General features: G+C 46.4%; 1 protein-coding gene across 9 annotated transcripts in view; it reads left to right on the top strand.

The window, feature by feature from the left end:
- EXD3 (exonuclease 3'-5' domain containing 3) overlaps positions 1-22,399 on the top strand; it is a 428,763-nt gene extending 406,364 nt beyond the window's left edge. For all 9 annotated transcript variants that reach the window (XM_031951937.1, XM_031951943.1, XM_031951935.1 and 6 more), the window contains 2 exons: positions 2,929-3,022; positions 18,639-22,399. In XM_031951937.1, coding sequence (XP_031807797.1) covers positions 2,929-3,022; positions 18,639-18,994 — 450 coding nt within the window. In that variant the 3' untranslated portion in view covers positions 18,995-22,399. The remainder of the gene's footprint in view (positions 1-2,928; positions 3,023-18,638) is intronic.
- Positions 22,400-24,454: the final 2,055 nt, after the last annotated feature.

The following is a 24,454-nucleotide window of genomic DNA, read 5'->3' as shown; positions in this document are numbered from 1 at the left end:
GCATACAAAGGGAAGAGTAATTTAGGTGTGCAGACTAATAGGCAAAAAGCAAGCGTTCTCATCTCCAAATGATTTTCATAGTTGGAGGTTCAGTAGCCCCTACCCAAGGCTTCTCCCCGCATCCACAGCAGAGTCAAGGTATGAAAGTTAAGAGGAAGTCAGGAAGCCACTAAAGAACTAAATTCTTCCCTGAGCAGGGAAGAACTTGCTTTTCAAGCTTTTGAAATAGATCTGCACTGCCTGTTGGCTGGTACAGGCCCAGACCCATAGTGCTGTCACCTGAGGCCGGGCTGACCCTGGTCCCCCAGCCAACATCCCGGAGCCAGCTAGTTCCCACTCCCAGGCCGCAGCGGCGCTGCCGTGGGAAAACCACTACCTGTGACTCCCGAGGGGTGGGGATGACTGAGCCAGAGCCCATTTCAGAATGGGCAATGAGTGTTTGGTCTGGGAGCTCCCGGTGACTCAGTGTGAGCTGGTACCCAAGGCTCCTCCCCCGGGAACACGCTCCCTCGGCACATGACAGCTGGTCTTGCTCGCTCTCTCCTTGACCGACTCACTTAAGTCCTGGGACCAGCGTGGAGTTGGGGCCAAAGCACAGCCCTGCTCAGCCTCTGAGGGCACCCGGTCCATGCTGCTGGACCAGGGGCTCGCACCTTCCCCACAGAGAGGAATCATGCAAAAGGCAGAGCTACAAGCTCTCGTCTCCTCCCGCTCCCTGTTCCCTTCTTGTACATCAGGGCTCCCCACCCCACTTCCCCTTCTCCTTAGCGCTTATTACCACCATGGCCCCTGTGCTGGCCCCTGGCTGCTCACTCTGCCCATAGAACTCTTTCAGTGTCAGGGAGGTCACCGAGGGGAGGAGGTCTCGGAATGGCTGGCAGATCCGGGGAGGGAAGCGTGAGACAGGCCAACTTTGACCCTGCTGCTGGGCTCGGTTTTGAGAATGAAACTAGGCAGAGAAGGGGGCTGCCGGCAGATCTGTCCTGCAGGCTACCTCAGTCTAGCCACCAGGACTATTTATGTGTACTCCCATACAAACTCCCCTCTCCCCACTGGTTAGATAGCCACCGGCAGGCCATGGAGTTAGGAGGTGTCTCCCAGCCCCTTCAGATATTTTCCCACCGAGAAGCCTTTGTGTCATCATCCTTAATGAGAAAAGGAAGAATGTTCCCATGAATTTGGTGTTAATTGTATCAGCACCTCCTTCTCAAGGCCCTTCCCCCCTTCCCCACCCCCACGCCTCATCTTAACATGACAGGTCAGGGGGAAACAAGCCCTTTAGTGGGACAGGGAGTGGGGGTGGGGCTCAGGCACAGAAGATCTGGCTTTCCCTCCCCAGCTATAGGTCCTCCCCCTACTGTACCCCGTCAACAGGTCACGGGTCTGCTAGCAGCCAATTTGGTGCTCCAGGGAGAGAGATCCAGCTGTGCTTCCCCGACTAAGGCCAACAGGGGCCAAAGGAGGCTTGGCCGGTTGATTCCTAGAAATGGTTAGCCAGCAACCTAAAGGATTCACAGGCAAGCTGAGACATCCTGGGAAGGGCTACCAAACCCCCTGATCTGCAGCTGGGGGGGTGAGAATACCAGAGAGCTACTTAGGGCCCCAGAAAGGGAAGGGGCCTAATTGGAAGTGGTATTTAAGAACCCCACAGTCACACCTGTGTCCAGTGGATTAGAAGGCAGACCTTAGAATTGGGTGCAGTGATACAGGTCCTAGCCGGAGGGGAGGGTGAAGCGGCTATAATACATGATTGCCTGCCTGCCCGGTGCAGGACCCCAGGCAGAACAGAGGTCCCTGTTCAGTCATTAAGCAGAACGTGGAATCCAAAGGTAACAGCCCAGCTGCTCCCTGCCTCTCTCCCTCTCCCCCGAAAAAGCTGCCCCAGCCCCTGAGTGCGTGGGAGGTCAGTTGCATCAGTAAGTCACCCTGTTACACGGTCACACAATGAAGCAGCATCACAAGTGTTGCAATTCTTAGGGCCTGTGGGAGAAGGGTGTGGCAGGGAAGTGAGGGCCCATAAGCCCTCTTCGCCATCATGGGCAGTCACCAGGGCTCCCACTCCCCAGGGAGCTTCCTCATTACTCCCCTGCCCACAGAAGCCCCAGCATCTTCTGGTCACATGGTAGCCGGGCTCCAAGGACGGAACAAGAGACCAGCTGGGCTTGCTCCCAGCCATTCCCCACCCCTCCCTCCATCCTCCTCCCTCTCTTGCTAGGAGATTTCCCTTCCTGAGAGTCTCCTCTCGGCTCCTAGCAGAGCTCGGACCCACAAGAAAGTGAGTCGTGTCCCCTAGAGCACATGTGCCCCCTGTGGCCGGCATAGGCCGTGGGGCCTCTGAGGAGCACAGCGAGGCCGCACACTCAGGGCCGGCTTCTTGTTCAGGTCCCTCTTGCTCTACTTTTGTCTCTGCTGCCATTGTGCCCGGTCCCCTTGAGATGACTTGCCTCCGTGTGCCCTGACCTCCTACTCCGAGTAGTGACTAAATCTGTGGAACCCCAGAGACAGGCTGCAGTGCTGGGGGATGGGCACCTGCCCAAGGAGGTGGGGGGCTTGTGAACCAAGACCAAGGTAGAGGATCCGGCACAGCAAAGGGGCCGCTGAACCCAAAAAGGAAGGGAAGGGGGTGGGTTGGACTGCGGTGAAACAATCCCACATAGGGCTGGCTAGAGCCGGACAGGCAAATTCTACAGTGTTGGAGGAACGCAGAGAGAATTGGCTTGTTAAAGCTGGAAGAAGCCTTAAAGGTTTTTTTCAGCCAGGCTCCCCGCGTTTTCAGATGGGGAAACTGAGGCCTAGAAAGGGGAAGGGGCTACTACTTAGCGGCAAGTTGGTTTTGTGCGTGTTCAGCCTGTGGCTTTGTCTGCCAGCCAGGATACTCCCAGACTTTCCTTAACATCCCATCTAACCCCTCCGCCTTGGTCTCCATAGGTATGTAACTGTGACAAGTACCTGAAGATCTCCAAGGAGAAGATCAGACACTTGATGAAGATTAGTGGCTACCTGTCGGGGGAAGACGACACAGGTGAATAAGCTGGCAAGCGTGGATGGTGTCTGGGTCCGGAGTCTGTGCTTTTAGTCCAGGTGACATTGATTCCCTCTTGAGTTCCTCAGACTCCCCCAGCTGCCATGCTCAGGCCTCTGTCCAGCCTGTTACTCACCCTCATGAAGGCTTGCCCAATTCTCACTGGGAAAGCAACATGTATGCTGCTTACAAAGTGCTTCCCCAAAACTCTACAAGACAGTGAAAGTATTTTCATGCCCATTTTATGAATGAGAAAAGAAAGGCACAAAAAAATTTTCAATGTGTGCACAAGTAAGCAGGATCCAAGGTACAGTGTCAAGGAGACAGGAAAGCTCAGGAGACAGTGTGCCCCAGGAAAGTTTGAGGAAGCAGAGGACGCTTTCATGCTTCAGTAATTAACTGTTCATCTGACTTTCCTAATCTACAGTCACTCAATAAGCAATTATTAAGTGCCAACTATATGTCAGACATCATGCCAACCACTGGGAGATGGGAAGATAGGTTAAAAACAGACCCTGCTCCCAAAGGACTCAGTCTAATGAGAGAGACAGTGGGCACCCAACTATACACAAACAGGATTAAGGATAAATTGGGAGTGCTCTCAGAGGGGAGGCCCCCAAATTAAAGAGATCAGAAAGAGCGGCTTGTAGAAGATGAGGCTTTAGGGAGCCCTCGAAGCAGGGAAGCCCCCAGACAGGAATGAGGATGTCAGGGATGATGGGGACTGAGAAAGGCCACTGGATTTGGCAATGAAGAGCTTGCTGCTAACTTTGAAGAAGGCAGTTTCAGTTCAGTGATGTTGGAAACCAGATTACAGAAGGCTGAGCAATTTCTCAGAAGTGTTGGAAAGTGCTACCAGCTGTATTCTGTTCTCTGTGACCCCAGGGCCCTCCCATCCATGCACAGTTTGCTATTTCCTTCTCCAGGAAATTAAGTGACTTGCCCAAGGTCACACAACTAGTAAATATCTGAGACAGGATTGGAACTCAAGTCTTCCTGACTCCTGGCCTAGCCCTCTATTCACCAAGCCAACCAGCTGTACCTAGAGAGGAATAAGTAAAGGCCACCTAGAGATTTGAATGTGAAATGTAGTTAGTACTCAGGATATATACACATCAAGGGCTGGTGGAGGCAGAGGGAGATTAGAGCAGATTTGTAGGCAGCAAGAAAACTAGAGAGAGACTGAAGATTGAGGAAGGGGAAATGACTGAGGAAGCAATCTAATGAAGAAGAAAAGAGGCAGTGAGATGAAGTGGAAACTGATCTTGACAAGGAGAAGGGCTGCCTCATCACAGGAGAAAATGGAGCAGAGGTGGAGAGATTCAGGAATGACATCAAGGAATTTTGAAAGCAGAAGAAGGGGGTTTCAATGCAAATGACCTCAACTTCTGGGTGAAGCAAGAGTCTAAATTCTTCAGATGGAAGGTGGAGGGAAGAAAGTGAATAGGAAATTCAGGCCCTCTTAATCCACTGCCTGCTTCCCTTCCATCTGCAGGGGTCACTCCCTGTCATTGCCAAGAGCCAAATTACCAGGAAAATCTATCTACACTTTCTCCCACCTTCTCTGACTTCTTAAGCCCTGTCAAGCTTCCAAGCCCACCACTGGACCAAAGCTGTCTCTTCCAGCATTGCTAAAAATCTTTTCTCAACAAGCTCCTCTTCCTAGATATTCTTAACTCCCTGGCTTTCATATTCTGCTTTCTCCTGATTCTCAGTCTCTTTTGCTGGATCTTCATCCATCTCCTACCCATTATCACTCCAGGACTGTTCCATGGAGCTCTATCCTGGGCTATCTGCTTATCTCTAATTCTCTCTCTCTCTACCTTATTATCTCTCTTATGTTCAATTACCATATGTGTACAGAAGACTTCTTTTTTTCCCCACTATGCCCCAAGGCCCCTTTCTAAACCCTAACTCCCAACTCTGCTTTTTTAGCTTCCTTTTGTATGTAGTTTTCTCCCTTAGGAATTGTAAACTCCTGGAGGACAGGGATTGTCTTTTTTTGTGGGGGGGGGAGGGTAATTGTGTTTCTTCCCCCCCCCCCCAGGAACTAAATAAATATATTAATTAATTGATTGAAATCTATATATTTAGCTCTAATCTCTCTTGAATTTTAATCTCTTCTAGACTTCTCCACCAGAATGTCCCATTGTCATTTCAAACTCATCTCTAAATAGAATTCATTATCTTCTTCCCTTCCATACCCCCAACCTTCTAGACTTTCTTTTTTCCTGAAGTATTACTATTTTTCCAATCACCTAGGTTTATAACCTTTAAAGTCATCCTATATTCTCGTCTCTTCCTCATGACCCTCCCCCTTCCATATCTAATTACTTGCTAAATTTCATTGATTCTGCTACCCCAAAAATCTTCATTCACACAGCCAGCACTCCAGTTCAGGCCCTATTCTTAGTGTCTCCAAAAGTAAACCTCCCCACTCCACCTAGCTATCAAAATAATCTATCTCAAATTGACCTTGATCTCTAGCACACAAATCATCAATAGATCCCTTCTCCTGAAGAAATGCAAACTCATCCACTTTCAATCCTTAATCTGACTTCAGAAAGGTTACCCATTACTCCCCTTCACGAATTATGTATTATACCCAAACAAGCATTCTCCACATAGAGATTTGACTCTTCCTTCTTGACTCTACAAAGGCTGTCTCTCATGACTGAGATGCTTTTCTCCTCTCCTCATCTCAACCTCTCAGAAGTCTTAACTTTTTACATGCAAGCCACCTCTTGAAATGAACCTGTACTGATCTTCTCAGCTATTAGTGCTCTAACTCTCCTCAAATTACATTGTGTAGTCTGACCTATTTATAAATGTGTATTCCCCTAATTTAAAAGTAGGCTTCTTGAGGGTAGCTTTTTGTCTCAGATCCCCAATGCCTATCTATCACAGTGCCTTTCCACAGGGTAGCCATTTTATAAATTCTTAAACTGATCACACTAAAAATAGAAAGGTCCTTCATTCCAATGACCAGAAATGGAAAGCATTGGTTGTTCCCTGTGCCAACCTGTTCCCATAGTTTGGCAGTGGTGAGTATGGGTACCAGAAGGACACTTAGACATGGTGCTTCCCCAAAGTAGAGCTATAGTTAGTTGTGGAGAGGGAGAGCAAGAGTTTGAAACAAGGATTTTCACTTGCTCTGAAAAATCTCACATTCCAGGTCTGAAGTCTTTCTAATTTAAGGAACTTCTAGAGAAGATTAGTATGAACTCAGCTATTTTGAGTAGAGTCTGACTTAGAAGGATGATTAAGAGAGACAGGATTTAAGGATTAAATTATTTCCATTTCAGTGAATAGGATCTGAGATCCTACCTCATGGCCTGGAAACTATGAAACTCTCCTTCCCTTTGGAAAAGAAATTCCATATAATTATGCTTCTAATTGAAACTTACCCCAAATCTTCCATGTTTTTGATTTTTAAATGGGAGAGGAAGGAACCTTTCCCTTATTGTTACTGCCCCATTACTAGGAGCTAGGATCCTTGTCTTATTTCATAGTAGTTCTATGAAAAATGTTGTTTCCAGTCAAAAACTAAAACAGCAGTAGGTGAGTCTGGTGAAAAACAGAAATTCCTCTCCAGCTGCCCATTATACAATTTCTAGTTAGGGCCTGTGTTCTCCTGTAGCTTTACCAGCAAGTTGGTTGCCCCAACAATGAGAGGCCAGGTAGGGAGCTTAGACTGGTTGCCCTCCTACCCTTGCTCCAGTGCTTTTGTTTTATGGCAAAGCTGGTGTGTTATTAAAGGGACAATTAATTGTTATCTAATCGTTCATTTGCATTTTGCACCTGGGGCACCAAGAGCTTTCCCAGGGTTGGGGCACACTTTCCACCCAGGTTGTTTGGACTTGTGTTCATTCTCTAAGAAAGTGTTCAAGCCCAGACAGCTCTTCTTGGGGGAGGGAGTTCTTTTCATGATGGTCCATGCAAGGGGTCTGGGGCATGAAGAAGAGATGTGTGACCTTGGATGGGAGAGAGCTAGGAGCGTCTCTTCGTTAGGTGTAGTCCTGAACCCTGTGCCTGGGCTCCCAGACTTGCTGAGAGAGATGCTTAGTAGATCACAGAATCTTGGGGCTGAAAATTGGGAGACACCTTAGAGATCACACAGGACAATCCCCTCATCTGACTGATGAAGAAACCCAGACCAAGAGAGAAGTGTCTTCCCCACGGCCACAGAAGTTAATATTTGTATGACTGAATTGCCGGTTCCCTGACAACCCATCCTCACTCCACTCTGTCATGCTTTGGAAATCAGATGAAAGTAGCTCAGTGCATTTTAATAAACAAAGGAAAACTGAGATCTGCTGAAGGGACCAAGGGCTCTTCCATATAAAGCAAACCTTGAAGTACTACATTCGTGTTAGCTCTTCTATTAACATTCCTAATGGAACTCTGGATCAAGGGCATGAGTGCAGTTATCAGGTGTCATGGAGGAAGCTAGGGCAGCTTATTTGATGGAGTTAAAAATCAAAACGCATTCCTAACTCCTCTGTGTGAAAACTCTGAAGACTTGGGAGCCACTTCTCTACCACATTATTGAATTACATCTTCCATAAAAAAAGGATTAGTAGTAACCGTAAAGGATGAGACAGGAGAATCACCGTTCCCAGGCTGCCTCCAAAATTTCAGAGGAAGAGTAAGATGAAACAGGATTGATCCTTCCTCCAAACCTCACTCACAGCAAAAATAGAAATAGATTCAGAGACCCAGAGAGCTCTGACTGTAAACCTCCTAAGCCACACAGACACAAGAAAGGAGGTTGAATATATCCAAAGCGTAGATACCTTGTACTGGGTTTATCCAAGGGCCAATGCTCAATGCCCTTCCCCCAGCCCTCAAGTACACTACCCCACAAGCTCTGTTTCTACACAAAGAACATTTGGGTCTCTCCAATGATCCCAGGGTGACCATTTGTTTCTTAGCATTTGGCACAGTTGTCCCCAGTCTTTTCCTGAGAGCCCCACACTGGACCAGGTTGTGACAAAAGAGGAGAAAAAGGGAGTCCTGCTGGGAGGGAGGACACCTCTGCCATCATTCCCATCCCTTTTTCCCATCACTTCTCCCAAAGGCTTCCTGGGCCTGGGCCTGGGCCTGGGCCTGATTCTGCCCCACTGGGTGCAAACCTCCAGCCAAACTGAAACTCTCTCAAGGCAGGAACCATTGAAGGAGTTAGGGACAGTGGAGAGTGAGCTCCATTTGGAATCAGGATTTGAGTTCAAATCTTTATTACCAGCTTCACAACATACCATTCTTGTGACTTTGGATAAGTCATTTAACCTCTTAAGGACCCAGTTTTCTTGCATGAAAAATTCACGAGCTGGACTAGAAGGCTTTCAAGGTCCCTTCCAGTTCTAAATTGGTGATCTTGTGGTTACCCTGGCAGGTGACTGATTGGAAACAAAAGTAGGGTCAAGCAAAAACATGAGGAAGGTATTAGCTAACAGCTGCCTCCTCCCTGCCACTGCCCAGCCTCAGTTATCTCCTTCCCCCCAGCCAAGGCCACCAAAGTCTCCTCCACAGACAGTTTTCAAATCCTAGTCCTAGCTCCTACCAGAAATGCTTGGTCAGTTGATAATAGGACAGGAGTGGATCCGTGAGAAGTAAGCTGTGGGCATTCTCTGGGCTGTCAGAAAGGCATAGGCCACATTGCCCGGTGTTTGTCACCATCCCCTGGGAGCAGGCTGGTTCCAGGAGGAGGCTTTTGTACTCCGGGGCAGCCCTGGTAGTCCTTGTCTCCTCTAGGGGGCTGTGTTGTGTGGCCTCTGTCATTAGTCACTTTCATTCATTCATTCATCCATCCCTTCATCTCTCTGCTTCTTGTTCTGAAATTGCTGCGCTCTGGGTTAGTCTGGCTTCACTTTAAGAATCTTTCCCTGGCCCTAGGACATGTGAGTGTGTTACCGTGTATCGGGTAAAAAATAGTTGATGTCATTTCTGTAGCACTTTACAATTTACAAAGCACTTTGATGCAATATGTATGTATGTATGTATGTATGTACACACACCTCTCTATCCATTTATCTAGAATAGCTTTTGATATAGTGTCTATATACTGTATGAACCTTGGTAGAAAGAGAAACTCATCAGCTCCTTGTGGCCAGGCCTTGGGCATACAGCCAAGCAGAACATCTCCCACTGGCACCGATCCTTGGACCCTTTGAGCCATCTATTTCTTCTCTGTCCCATACAGGCTTACTCAGTCAAGCTACTGGGGAGCCAGGATAGGCACCTCCTCCTCCTGCTAATAGTCTTGGGAAAGGTATCATTTTCTTCCTCCCTAACCAAGAACCCTGAACTGATAGATTTCTGCAATAGTTCAGCCCAGAAACCACTTTAAAACTAGGAAAAATCTGTCTAAGTTACCTCTGTCAGTCAGTATATTTACTGGTTTGGCTCCCAAGGATAGCAGTTTAATTTGCAGGGAGGCTCATGGGACAGCAAGTTCTAACTTGTGTTTAGGGTTTGTCTCAACCCAGAACTGGGAAGACAGGAACTTCTGGGAATCTGCTCCCTTCACCTGTCCTCTCCTTGCTTCTTCTAGGTCCTCTACCTGCCCCTTGGCCCTTAGCCCCTCCTTAGGCACTGAAAATTGTCATCAGTATCTGTGAAGTCCATCTTTTTGCTAGAGAGAATAGAGAGGAAAGCATCCCCTCTTGGGGAGACAAGAACCTCCATGGCATAAGCTGTAGATACCATGGTCCAGAGTCTGAGTCAGTCAGAGGCCCTGAAGCACTTTTCAAAAGGGAAATGAATGACTATTGGCAAATCATTTCTGTCTGTATCTAGATTTCCTTGTGTATAAAAAAGAAATAATATTTGTCCTTGCTCATAGGGGTCAGATGAGATAATTGATATGAAAGTGTTTGATTTCTATAATGCACTCTAAAAATATAGGGATTATTTTTAAGTAATGGGGAGCCACATAAGGTTTCTGAACAGTGGAGAGAAATGACAATGGTGTTGATAATGATGATGATAACAAGATGACATTCATATAGCATTTTAAAATTTGCAAAATATTTTATATATATTATCTTACTTGAATCCCACAATGACCCTGTGAAGTACAAGTATTATCATCACTTCATTTTACAGATGGAGAAATTGAAGTTCAAATAAGATTAGGCCTTGCCCATTATGATACTACGAGTATCTGAGAAGATACTTGCAGCCAAGCTCCACTCTAGAGCCTTTAGCACAAGATGAGTCTGATAGCATTATATAGGAAGAACTGAAGATGTAGAAGGGGAGAGATTAGAATGCTAAGACCAGTTAGGATATTTCTTCAATAGTCCAGGCCTAAGGAAATGAGAATTTTAAACAGGTGGTATACAGTATTCTGTAGAAATGAAAAGGAGGCATCAAGGAGGACAAAATCTCATTACTTCAGGCCCCTGATTGAAGTTAATATTTATAATGTAGAAAAGTTCATGTTTGTAATATAGGATAAAACCTTTAAAAGTTTACTTTGCTAATTACTGGTATAAATAAACAGTAATGGGGAGCAATTGTCGACAGGGCCCCTCGACTAGCTCTGCCCCAGATACAGCCTGTGGTCAGGGAGGCAGCACTCAGAGCTTAGACACCAGATCATCAGAATCCACTTTTCCAGGTATCTTCTGTGATCTGGCACCCTAGGGCAGTGTGGGCACAGATTCACAAGCTAAACAAGAACACACAGGATACATTCTGCCGGGGTTTCCCTCAATGTTGAGAGAGGTTCAAGTAGAGCACCAGCATCCCCAGAGGGGAGGTCCTCATACGCTCAGCAGCTATGTGCTCTGCTATCTGGGTGATCATCGCCTGTCCTTCTCATCTTCTCCTTGCATCCCTGTCCTTATTCTCCAGCAGCACTAGGGACCAATCACTTCTGCAGTGAAAGCCCTGTTTTAATCTGAATTCTCATGTTAAGCACAAGCAGTCTCAGCATGAGAGAAAAAGCCACATAAATTTCTTGCAGAAAGCTACTCTTTTTTTTTTTTTTTGTCTCTGGGTTTCCAGCGCCTTGAACACATTATTTAACAAATATTTATTGAATTGAAATGAAGCTGGTTCAAGCCTCGAGACTGTCTGACCATGTCTGCCTTCCTACCCCTCAGAGCTCAGCTGAATGAACTTCTCTGCTTTACTAATCACTGTTTTTCAAACTTGTAAATCATTTTAGCAGCATCCTGTGTGTGTGCACCCACATGTGCATGCAGAAAGAGCAATTAAAGTAGACAGTTGATGCTTTTTATTTTGTGTTCCTGGACTTAACTAAGACAATTTTTTCAAAAATGTTTTGTGATAGTTTGAACTTTTCGCTATGGCCTGCTTTTCTGTAGACTTAGTAAAGTGCATGCCCACCTCAGTTCTCCCTGCCCTACCCAATCCTTCCCTGGGCCCAAGCCGAAAACTGCTGAAAGATCTCTGCCTGCCCCTTTTCCCAGTGAAGGTGTTGCACAATCCCGCTCCTTTGTCCTCCTTGTCTTATCTGGAATATCTGTGACAGATAGCAGCCACCTTCCCTGCCTACCTGTAGCCAGGACAATTTCTCAGCCTTGTAACTTTCCTTATCATCCAATCTCAAACCAAGAACTTGTTTCCCAGAGACCTTTGAGCTCCAAGAATGTTCCTTAGGTGTGTTTTCCAACCCATGCAGTCTTTTATAGTCCAGGTTCTGCTACTCCAGGATCACCCAAGTAGGTCAAGTGCCTGGCAGGGTACTTTGGGATATATGGGCATTGCAGATCTAGGGAGAAGTATAAAGATGGGTTCCCCGTTCAGTGGGTATCTCACTGCCTGGGGACTTAACCACATGCCTCAGCAGCGGTAGGGCGGCAGCCAAAGCAAGCCTTGGGGTCCTGCCTTCCTATCAGCTACAAGGTAGAGGGTGCCGATTCAGGGCACGAGATACCACAAGGATGACACTGTTCCCTGTGAGGAAAGGGTACTTCCTTATCCCAGTCACACAGGAAATGGGCACAGTGTGATTTTAGTCACGGTGAGAAGCTCCGGGAGCCATCTACAAGATACTGTGATACTGTGGGACGGGGGCTAACTCTGGATTCTGTTCCCGAATCCCCAGCATACACACCCCCCTGTATGTCCTTAGGCCAGTCACTAAGGCTCTGGCGGCCTTAGTACCTGAAATGTAAAGTGATGACTTTGGACTAGATATCTGCTGAATTCCTTCCAGTGGTAAATGCTGTGATCGTTTCTATGAGCCCTCTTCACCTAGGAGATCAATGATATTTTTCAGAGGGCTAAAGGGATTAGAGTAACTGTGTCTATGGTCAGTGGCTAGATTAGATTTATGGACTAGGATAAAGATCTGGTTGCTCAGTCTGTGGCCATGGCTAGAAGCAGAGGATTTAAAGGGGGCTCAGTGCCCAAAGCTCAGGCCCCAAAGTCTTTCTTGTTTGTAAAATAGGGATAATAGTAACCTCTACTTCACAGGATTGTTGTGAGGGTCCACCAAGATGAAATATTGAAAACACCCTGTAAATGTCAGTTATCATCATTATTGTTGTTATTTTTCTTTCCAATGTATCACATCTCCTCCTCAGAGTGGAGCTCTGGGGGCCTGGAGAGGCAGGAGCCCCCAGATGTGGGTCTTGTAAGCAGCTGGTTCTAAATCAATCCAACCTGCTCTAAGCTCTAAACGCTAAACTAATATTCAATTCAATTCAACATTTATTAGTGTGTGGAAGACTGGGTGCTGGCAGTTGCAGAGAAAGAAACAGTCCTTGGGCACTCGGGGAATTTGTCCTCCACTGCAGGGCTACACCCAGTATACAAGAACAGTATTGCAGGGGAAGTGGAGGCAGAAGGGGGTGCTCACTCCTGGGGAGGGACGTGACCCCCACGCTGACCTTTGCCAACAGTTGAGGTCCTCGGAGAGGCAGATTGGTCTGCTTGACTCCCTTCCACACTCCCCCAGGGCACAGTACAAAATGCATCTTTATAACCAACCTTTTAAAGCTGGCTGTTCTACTGAGGACCTTTTGAAGTCTATTTATACCGAATGCCACACTTGGGCCCTGAGGCCAGGTAGCAGAAAGGTACAATTTTATAAATTAACAGAATTATAATAAAGGTAGCAAAGAAGCAGGAGCCAAGTAGGAGGAGCAGCAGCAGCAGCAGCAGCAGCAGCTTAAAGCCCTCACAGATCAGGGGTGAATCTGATGTGGATGGCTCCACTTCCAGGGTCGAGCCTTTTCCACTACACAGAGCACATAAAATGGCACGGGACTGAGTGTGATCCTGGCTGAAATGTGTATTTCAGATGGAGCCATAGGGAGAAGAAGGGAGGGAGGTGTCCTGGATCAGTCTGCAAAGGGTTCCCAGGGAAAGGAGCTAAACTCGGCCTAGAGAGCTGGCAGGGGGCTCTGCAGAGCCTAAAGGGAGAGGGGAATAACAATGAAGAGAGGACTCACTTTCCCAAGTGTGTTGCCCTCATGCTTTTTACAAAGATCATCTCTTTTCTGGGTGCCTGTGGTCCACAGGCAGTCCTTATTTCACTTCTTGGCTTCCACTAATTGCAAAGGTGCAGGTGGGTCGAGGATACCACCCAAGTTGCCCCTAAATAGGAGCAGGGTGGAAGGATGAGGGCCTTCCCTTCCCCCCGCACACCTTGCTCGGACTCTTCCTGGTGCGGTTTCTAGTATTTCTGGACTCACTGGCTTGAAGTCTGTCTCTCCCCCCAATCCCTCACCCCACTTCCTTTCACAGGTGCTCAGGTGTGGGAGCAGGAGGAGAGCTTTGCGAATGTCTGTGTCTGGAAAACCAGACCCCTTAGATCGGGTCAGAGTATTTTGTGAGGTTCCTTTAAACCAGCCTCGTCTGATTAATCTGGGAGTTAATGTGGGCTTTTTCACTTTGGCGTTGGGAGGACGAGTCCTTGCTCTGGTTATGACCAGGCACCTCACCTGTTTGTCAGGGACTCTGCATCCAGCAGAGCTTCACTTCCAGCGACCCCAGCAAGGAGACTCTGTGAGCACCTCCCATCTGGCAGGGGGCTGGTTCTACTAAGTGCCCACAGCCTCTGGGGGCCTCCTCCTCGAGGCTGCCCGTGACTCTGGCTCCCAAGTGCAGGCATTTTGTATATGTGTGAGAAAGGAGAGGAGCTAGGCCGAGGGTGTGTGAGAGGATGGAGTGTGAGTGAGCAGAGAGTGAGGCTGAGGCAGTGTGGGAGGCAAGGGGAGGGCCCCGAGCCGGTGCCGGTGCCAGTTTGCCCTCTGGGCTGGGCGGGTGCCCCTTCCCGGGCCCACATTCCAGGCACCCAGCTCACCTTGCCTTGACTCCCCACAAGGCCCCACTGTGCTGTGTGCTCCTCTCTCACATAGATAAGGCTGCTTCCTCTCCTCCCACCCCACCCCCCACTTAAAAAGCCCTCTGGGGTTGGGCCCTGAGGAACTGATGACCTTTTCACAGCAACTTTTGTGTGCGATGTAAGCTTGTTTGTCTAGTTGGCACCCTGCTCTTGGGCTCCTTGTGGCCTTTTCAAACCGCTGGGACCAGGGGGCGGGTGTCTTCAAAAGCCTTTCAAAAGGATCCCGTCTTAGGAGGGAAAAAGTTTTACAAGCTCCCATTGAAAAATGGTTACTTTGAAGTGATGTTGCATTTTCTACCCTTTGAAGCAGACAATTAAAGGAGGCTGGGAGTGAAAGGCAAAGAGCTGGACTCCGCTTGGGGCTGTGAAGGCTGGCTGAAATGGCAGTGAGAAGGGTCCAGAGGCAGGTCCTAACGGGAGCTCAGCCTGAGCTAGGCCAGAGCTGGAGTGGAGAGGACAGGAGTGAGGAGAAGAGGAGAGGAGAAAAGGGGAGGAGAGGAGGGAAAAGGGATGGGACAGAGAGCTGGAAGAAAGGAAGAGAGCCAGAAAAAGAGGACAGAGGAGAACTGGGGGGGTGGGGGGGGAGGGCACAGAGTAGAGAGCTAGAGGAAAGGAAACAGAGCTGGGAACAGACGGGGACACCCAGACAGCCCTCTGCCTGGCCAGCCTTTTCCGACAGGATTTGGAAAGGATTGGAACCTCCCACGTCGTGGGCTTTTCCGGGGGGAGAGGAGCAGGGGGGTGAGCAATCCCAGATGGAGGGATGCAGGGGAAGTACTGTGAAGTAGCTTCCCTCCTTTCAGATTAGAAATCACCAGGACAGACCGAAGAGAATGGGGAGCCCCAGTGTAAAGAAAGGAGCATACCAAGCATTCCTGGAAGCTCCGAGGCGCACAAACGCAGGCGCTCACTCAGTGCAGGGGGTGAAAACCGTCACTTCCAGAAAGAGTCCTGGCCCCCAAGCATCCTAGCAAAGTTAACTCTTCAGAGGCTGGCTTGGAAACAAAGGAGCCTTGGGCCTGCCACTGATTCCCAGGCGATCTTTCTGGATTTCAAGGCTGCTGCTTCAGAACTTGAATCTGGAAGCTATGCTGGTCTCCTCCACCCTGATCCCACTGCAGCACTGGCCACCCTCCCTCAGCCCGGTGACACTCCCGAGAGCACTCCTGTGCTTCACCCCAACTGATAGCTGCAGTTTAGAAATCGAGGGGAAAGGCAAGGAAGATTTTGAAAGCTGTTTGGAGGCAGTGTTGAGTCTTTCCTTGTTTGAAGATAACTTCCCAATTCAGAGGGTCTAGTCATTGTTGCATATGTGGAACCAATAGCTAAGTTCTTAACCTTTTTTATATTTTATATCTCTGTGACAGTTTGGCCTTTGGCTGGCTTCATTCTCAGAATAATGCTTTTAAAAAGCATAAGTATAATACATAAGATTACAAAGGAAACCATTTCTAATGAAATAGTTAGTAAAAAAATTTCTTTCCTAGTCTGACCTGGTCTATCTGAAATTAATTAGCAAGAAGTCTCTAAATTTAGACTATCCTAAATTCCCAAGGGCTATAAACCTTCCTGAAAGAAAGTACAAATTTTATATTGTGATAATGGTCTTTGTTAATTTTCTTCTTTCACTCATGGCACCCTTATAAACAGCTTTGCTGCCTTGAGGTGGAGTATCTAAGGTAAAAACACTTGCCACCTATCTTCACCTTTACTTTGTTCATCTTCTGAAAGGACTCACTTCAAAGCATTTTGTTGATGTTCCATCCTGCCAGCCTCTTTATGATCCCACTTAGGGGTTTCTTGGCAAAGATACAGGAGGGGTTTGCCATCTCCTTCTCTAGCTGAGGCAAACAGGGTTAAGTGGCTTAGTCAGAGTCACACAGCTAGTAAGTATCTGAGATCAGATCTGAACTCATGGACACGAGCTCCATGCTCCATGCTCTGGAGCTTGTGCCAGCTAGGTGCCCAGCACTTATATCAGACTTAAACTACCAGACACCCATATTTGTGACTAAGTCTAATGATATCAACCCGGGTCCAACAAGGCAGTGTATGAATAGAAATTGAACCAATAGAAATGCCAAGCAAAGAAATGCATATCGTAGTACTAACATTATAAAAACATAATATGAGTTTGCTTATTCAGGCTAAATGCATGTCTGGAGCATAGATGAGTAAGAGGGGGTAGCCACGTGAATACCATTACCCAAAGAGTATAGAAGGGCATAAGCATTGCTCTAAAACTGGAGGGAACTTCAGATATCATCTAGTTCCTACCCTGATTTTACAAATGAGGACTAGGGCCGTAAAGTCACATGCCTAATGTCACATTAGTAGTAAGCATCAAAGGGGGGATCTGAACCCAAGTATCCACAGTCAATATGTTCTTTTCCATTGTCCCATTATCCAGCTGTCACAGATGTTTTCCCCATTTAGGTTCTTCTCACTTCTGATTGAGACCAATTCCACAAATATTTATTAAATAAAAGCTTTGTGCCAGATGCTGTGCTCCAGCACTGGGAATATAAAGATGAAAACTGACACAGCCACAGCCCGTGGGGAGCTTACAATGTGTCCAAAACAATTCACTCTCTCTTTTCTCCCCCACCAGCATCCCACCCCGCCCCCAATCTGGAATCCCTATTACTGTCCTTGACACTGTTTGCTCATTGTTTGTCCTGTATTCTGGAAGAGGGCCATGAAGTCAGGAAGGCGATGCCATGACTTGAAAGTGAATTGGATTTAAGTGAGGGAGGGCCGAGTTCATGGCCAGATATATAGATCAGAATGGCCGGAGATGGCCCCAGACACACCACCCAGATCCTAGTCAGCAGGTCTGCAACCTGGTGTCATCCTTGATACTCCCATTTATTCACTCTATGTGCAATCAGTTATCAAAACTTGTCCCGCCTGCCTCTCCCAGCAAGTGCCATTCTCTTCATTCACAAAGTACCTCCTTAGTTGGTGTCCTCAGTCCCCCTCATCTCTAGTACTGAAATAGCCTTCTCATCAGACCCTGGCTTTCAGACACAGGCCATCCTCCTCCGAACTGTCAAAACAGTTTTCCTGAAGCATTAGCTTGACCCTACTCAATAAACTGCAGTGGCTCCCTATTACCACCAGGATTAAATGTGAAAGATGGTGGTAGTGGTCATTCTCCACCACCTGACTCCGTCCCACCTTTCCCATTTTCCCCCACTTTACTCCCTGCCACATAATCTGTAGTGAAGCCATGCTAACCTACTTGCTGTTGCCCCAATCATAGTGCTCCATCTCCTGCCTCTGTCTTTGGGTGGATTATCCCCTCATCCTGCTCATCACTGCCTTATGGTGGGAGGCTTCCTTCAGAACTCGGCTCAGATACCGCTTTCACAAGAGGTGCTTTGGACACAGGAGACAAGAATGAAATAGTACCTGCCCTCAAGGAGCTTACGCATCCACAAATATGTTTATTACAGGCAAAATGGATGAGATCTTCCCCAGTTTCCCTGATGCTCGTGACTTTCCCTCTAAATTTGCCTTCCATCTATGCGTATCTTGTCTATTTTACACATGCATAAATTCACTGGGGGCAGACCCTGCTTTTCTCTTACCTCCGGCACCTGACTCAGTACATATAGAATGATGAACCCTTAGTAAACGTTTAATTGACTAACCTAGGGAAGACACAATAAATATACAAGTGGGAATAATATCAGAAAGGCAGAGAAAGCAGAGATTTAGACAACATGCTCTCGGAAGATTTGAGGAGGGAGAGGACTCTGCATGGAGACAGGGTTTCCCAGAGAAGCTGGTAGCTGAGCAAAGCTGAGGAAGCAATACATGCCAGTGAGGTAGACAGAGTACAAATGCAAAGAGACCCAAGATAGCAGAACGAGTTCCAGAAACAGCGAAATAAACTAGCTTAGCTGCAACATAAAGTATGTATGTCAAAGGCAATAGAGTGAAATAAAGCTGGGAAATTAAAGCCAGATTGGGGGCAAAGAGGAACCTTAAGTCCCAGACCAAGGAGTCTATATTTTATCCTATAGGTAATGGAGGAAAGCAGAATGTTTTTGAGCAAGAGAATCACATAATCAACCCTATATCCATTATTAGGAAGATTATTTTGGTACATATGAAAAATAGATCAGAAATTGTAATAATAAAAATAGTAAGCAATAGTCCAGAAGCCAAGGATGATGAAGGCTTGAGCTCAAGGAACCTTTTTGGAGAAGGTAGGATTTAAATGAAGCCATTTGGATGTGAGAAATTTCCTAGATTTGTTTATTTTTTATTATGTTTTTACAGGCTGCCCCAAGAGTCCTGAAGAGGAATGGGAGCTGTGCCCCAAGGCAGAGACTCCAACCTTATCAGAAACGGTCCCTGAGCAGCTCCCAGGCTGTACCTATAACCCAGACTGCCGCTGGCTAGGAGACTCAGACCTGGATGCAGAGTCCCTCACCCTGAAAAATGGGACCACCCTGCAGATCAGAACCATCCCTCTTGGGGTGCTGGAGAAAACAGACCTATCCCATTTCTATTGCTGCACTCAGTGTGGCAAAGTGTTTTGGGAAGGCTCCCATTTTGGGCGAGTGGTCTCTCAATTCCAGGAGATCTTAGACGGTTCAGAGCCCCAGACTCAGAACTTGTATGAACTGAGCTGAGCTGGGCTGGGCTGGGCTGGGCTGGAAGGTCCGACCGTGGCTTCCTTCTGTGGTGGGAGCCAGTTACCAACCACAAATGCAGGCTTTAAACCCTCCCTATGGAGGAGACAGATAAGCCCTAGGCATCCTATCCTATTCTATCCTGTGCTGTCCTATCCCATTCCACTCATATTCTGCTCCTGGATACAAGGTGGAAAGTTTGGTTTGCTATTCACTTTGAGATGTTTAGCGTGAGCATACTGCCGGGTGTGTGTGTGTGTGTGTGTGTGTGTGTGTGTGTGTGTGTGTGACATACTGGATAAAACACTCCCTGGAGAGGGGGCTATTTCTATGAAACACTTATTCTATTTAAAAAAAAGGAGAGAGAGAAAAAGAAAAAGAATGCTAACAAAAATCCTGGTAATGTTTTCCTAAAAGAGACTTTTAATCAAAGTCTCTGTTATTTTGGGTCATTTCTCTACAATAGTCTCCTCTGAGTGGAGAGAGACAAGTGAATGGTGTGACCTAGGGTTAAAAATCCATCATCCCTTTTTCCTAGCACTGAATCAATCCTACACCCTTCTTCCCTCCCTCTTTCTTAGTTGCCAGTTTTTGCTTTGGTGCTTACTCATCTGGGGACAGATTTCTGATTCTAGGAAAGCTTTAGGAATCTGTCTTTGAACATAGTCAAGGTATGTTTAAAGGAAGAAGAAGAAAGGAAAAGGCTGGTTTGGAAGCAGTTAAAAGAATAGGAGGAACAGATGAGAGCAGGAAGAAAGATGAGGAAACTGTCAGAGGGGAAGGACAGATTAAGGAAGGATCTGTGATCCTTTAGGAATCGCTCCCACTGCCCAGTGAGTGGAGCTGGCTACCACTAATGTAGTGGATAGCACTAGAGATAGGAAGCCCTGAGTTCCTATCTTCCCTCAGATGGGGGAATTACTACCTGTGCAATTCATTTCCCCACTCTATTAAACCTCAGTTTTCTCATCCGTAAAGTAAAAGGTGGATTTGATGACCTCCAAAATCCTGTCCAGCTCTTAAATCTATGTACTATGAGTGTGATTCTAATAATCACATTTATATAGTATTTTGTTTTCATTACAGTATATTTGCTTAATTAGTACTGATAGGGCAAATGTTATCATCATCATATTCCAAATGAAATTGAGACTAAGGAGAATGTCTTGCTCAACTTCACACAACCAGTGTGACATTCAAACCCAGATCTCCCTAGTCTAGCACTCCTTCCACGGACTACCTCCGAGATCAATGAATCACAAGGCAAGAGCACTTCCCCACTCTTGAGGGGAGGAGAGATATTTGGAGGGCTCCAATTCATTTTAACAAACATTTATTAGAGATCTACTACATGCAAGGTCTATGCTAGCCTAAAGTCACCAAGACAAAATACCCAAACCGTCTATATCCCCAAGAAACTTACATTATAAGGGAGAGTAATATAGACAGGGCTGAAGTAATCGAGCATAAAGTCTTCCAAGAAAAGCCAGTTCCTACTAATAACTAGAGAAGGTGTGGGGAGAGGAGATCCAGAAAGGCCTCATTCTGAGGCAGTGCCCAAGCTCGCTTGCTTTACAGATGAGGGAGCTCTTAAAAGGTCAACTCTGTTTAGAAACCTTCTCCATGGGAGGACTGGTGGAAACAGCCCCATCCTTCCAGCTCAGGATCTAGGTTCCAAGTCCCATCTGCCTGGCTCTGAGTGGGCTGCATGTTGAGGGAAGCTAAAAGGCTGAGCCTCTCACTGGCTTTGGAATTTCTAGGTGATGTTTTCTAATAGCCCCTTCTAAAACATTCCCCTTTGGAAGATCGAACCTTGATTCCTGTCCTTACTGGACAAAATACCCTAGACCTGCTTGCTCCCTTGTCCTGACACCTTTCCCTCAGCCATCTTGGAGACAGAGCTTATCCTCTAGTCTGGGCTGATTTGAATTTGCTGTACTTAGCTTTTGTAAAGTGATTGGGGGGAGGGGGGGTTACCTTTTTTTTAAAGGAATTTCTTTTTCCCTTTTTTATTGAATTGAAAATACAATCTAAGCAGCCCATCATATTTTAATGTCACCTATGCTAAGCCTGCCTAAATGAGTATTAATGATTTTACCATTGCTTTGCCAGATTTTCTGAGCACCCATTCTCCCTCTACAGACATTTCTCTCCATTATCCAGAATGAGGAGCATGAAAAGAGTGAATCGCTTCATATGCCCCTATATCTCAGTAGGACAGCCTCTGCAAGCTCAGAACAATCCCCCATTTTCTCTTCTCTCTCTCTTTTCCCCCTCCTCTTTCCTACAGGGAACCTTTCTTCCCCTTCCCTCACAGCATAGCTGAAGGGGACATTAGATATACTTAACCTGAGCCCTGACAATTCAGCCTAAACTATTCTCTCATTCCCAGTATCTCTGGATTTGAAAGGACTTTGGAGGCAACAAAAATCCCTTCTAAAATATAGCTCGTGCATGGTTATCCAGCCTTTACTGAAGATCTCTAAGGAGAAAGAACCCACATTTTAGATAACTCTATTGCTGGGAAATTTTTTCTGACATCAAGTTTAAATCTGTCTTTTTATAACTTTCATCTGTTATTTCTGCTTCAGTCACCCGAAGCCAAAGAGGACAAACCCTATTCTGCTACCCTCAAAGGCCCAATCAAATACTTCAAGACAACTATCATAACCCCTTCTCTGTGTTTTCTTCTCCAGTTCTTCATATGGCAAGATCTCAAGGCCTTTCCTCATCCTGATAGTCTTCTTCTGGACATCCCCTGGCTTATCAATCACTTTCCTAAAATGTGGCCAGGATCGAGCACAGGATCTCTGACCTATTCTAGCAATCACCAGGAGCCAAATGAGAATTTTCTGAAGTGCTTAGCACCTGACCTGGCACTTAGTAGATACTCAATAAATGTTGATTGCCTTTGTCTCTTCCCCCAGCTTCTGATAACTCTTCCTCATCTGGGAGTTATCCCACACTTTCCAATCCTTGTCCGGCAGCTCAATTTTCACTTTAGCTTTACTTAGCACCTTTTTCCAGTTGCCACCAGAACACCTCTACTGCATCTAAGCATTGCCGTGCTACTTCCTGTGTGATCCATTCAGGCTCGTTCTCATTTCTAAAGTGAGGATGTTAGACCAGACAAGTGTCTACACCTCTTCTCAATTATGAACCTATGTCCAAAAGCAAATTCATTCCCTTCCAAACAGGATGGCCCACTAATTAACTAGATCTTCAGAAAACATCCATGAAGAATTGACCTGGTAATGTTTGATGAAGCAATCCTGCTTGTCCCCATCCCAGGCCAGCCAGCCCGCCAGATTCCCTGATCCAAAGAAACACTGGAAGTTCTGTGGCGAAACTGGCAGTGGTCTTAGTTTTATTATTATTAAAGCTTTTTATTTTCAAAATATATGCATAGATAATTTTCAACATTCACTCTTGCAAAACCTTGTGTTCCAAATTGTTTTCCCTCCTTTCCCTACCCCCCCCCTCCTCTAGATGGTAAGTAATCCAATATATAAACATGTGCAATTCTTCTATATATATTTCTACAATTATCATGCTGCACAAGAAAAAGGCAGATGAAAAAAGGAAAAAATGAGAAAGAAAACAAAATGCAAGCAAATAACAACAGAGAGAGTGAGAATGTTATGTTGTGGTCCATGTTCAGTTCCCACAGGTTCTCTCTTTCTGGGTATATATGACTCTCTTCATCACTGAACAAGTAGAACTGGTTTGAATCATCTCATTGTTGAAGAGGGCCACGTCCATCAGAACTGATCATTGTATAGTCTTGTTGCTGCCACGTATAATGATCTCCTGGTTCTGCTCATTTCACTTAGCATCAGTGCTTGTAGTTCTCTCCAGGCCTCTGTAAAATCATCCTGCTGATCGTTTCTTACCGAACAATAATATTCCACAGCATTCATATATCACAATTTATTCAGCCATTCCCCAATCGATGGGCATCCACTCAGTTTCCACTTTCTAGCCATTACAAAGAGGGCTGCTACAAACATTTTTGCACATGTGGGTCTCTTTCCCTCCTTTGAGATATAAGCCCCGTAGTAACACTGTTGGATCAAAGGGTATGCACAGTTTGATAACTTTTTGAGCTTAGTTCCAAATCGTTTTCCAGAATTGCTGGATCCGTTCATAATTCCACTATGTATCAGTGTCTCAGTTTTCCCACATCCTCCCCCCACACCAACATTGGTCATTATCTTTTCCTGTCATCTTAGCCAATCTGACAGGTGTGTAGTGGTACCTCAGAGTTATCTTAATTTGGCACTAGTCTTATTTAGCTAAACCCTAGATCACTTAGGCATCAAAGCCCCGGAACTTCTAACACTTGATTCAGAACCCCTGGGAACAGATGGCACCCTTGCTTTCACTGTCTCTTTAGCCACCGTCTCCCAGCCCTCAGAGCTTCCTTGTTCCTATGTTGCTCACTCCCACCACCCTCCCCCAGGAAACCCAGCATGTTGGGTACATTTTGTCACATCTACAAGAAAACCAATTCACAACCTCCCCCTTCCAAGAGGCGGCCCTTGGTCCTGTGAAAAAGTAAAGGTTTCCTGCCCCTACTGAGACCTGAAATAAAAACGTAGAACCATTGCAGATATGAGTTCCCCTGTTAATATGCATCAAGCATACCTACTATAGCAGTGAAACTATTCTTAGACTTATCTTACAGTCCCCAGTAATAAAGACAGGCAGGAAAAAGGCTAATTGACCACCACTATAATGGCCACTTAGATTAGCCAATATAGATGGAATGTCACCATATGTTTCCCCGGCTATGGGTCATCACCCCATTGGGTCCATTTGTTCCCTCTCCCTCTGGGAAAAAGCTGAGAGCAGACTGCCGTCTCCGAACTTTATTGCTGTTGGTGATGGCTTGCTTCTGGGTCACAGGGAAACACTCAGCCATTTGCCAAGGAGGCGTGAGTCAAGGGAGACTGGTTTTAAGGTGGGGGGGAGGGAACATAAGGGAAACATCCTTTGAAGGAACCCTCTGATGCTCTTGGTGAATGGTATACACATACATTCCAGGAGAGAAAAAGGTCTATGGAGCAGAAGCTGAATCTTTATTTGTCCATGAGTTAGTTAACTTGAGGCTGAAGTTGGTAGAGAGTAGGAAAGTTGTGTCCTGGGCTACAGCCCAGGCTGTGGGCAGAGTCAATCCTGTGGTAGAATTTAGGGATTAGTTTGTAACTGGATGTGATGGGGCATAAGATTCAGTCTATGGCCACCACAGTCTGCTGCATATGCTACACATATATATTAAGTGCCCACTTTTGCCAGGAACTGTTCTTGACAAAATGAGACAGTCGCTTATCTCCATATTCAGTTTTCACAGCTCCATCATGAACCATCCCTGACCTCCCATTAGGGCCACAGTTCACATTTCCAGCTGCCATCACAACCCCTCTCTATGTAGGGAAGTCCTCCTCAACCTCAGTTTCT

Source organism: Sarcophilus harrisii, chromosome 2 (assembly GCF_902635505.1).
Source record: "Sarcophilus harrisii chromosome 2, mSarHar1.11, whole genome shotgun sequence".
NCBI lineage: Eukaryota > Metazoa > Chordata > Mammalia > Dasyuromorphia > Dasyuridae > Sarcophilus > Sarcophilus harrisii.
Note: the sequence above shows the minus strand (reverse complement) of the source record. Positions and strands in the feature narration are given on the sequence as shown.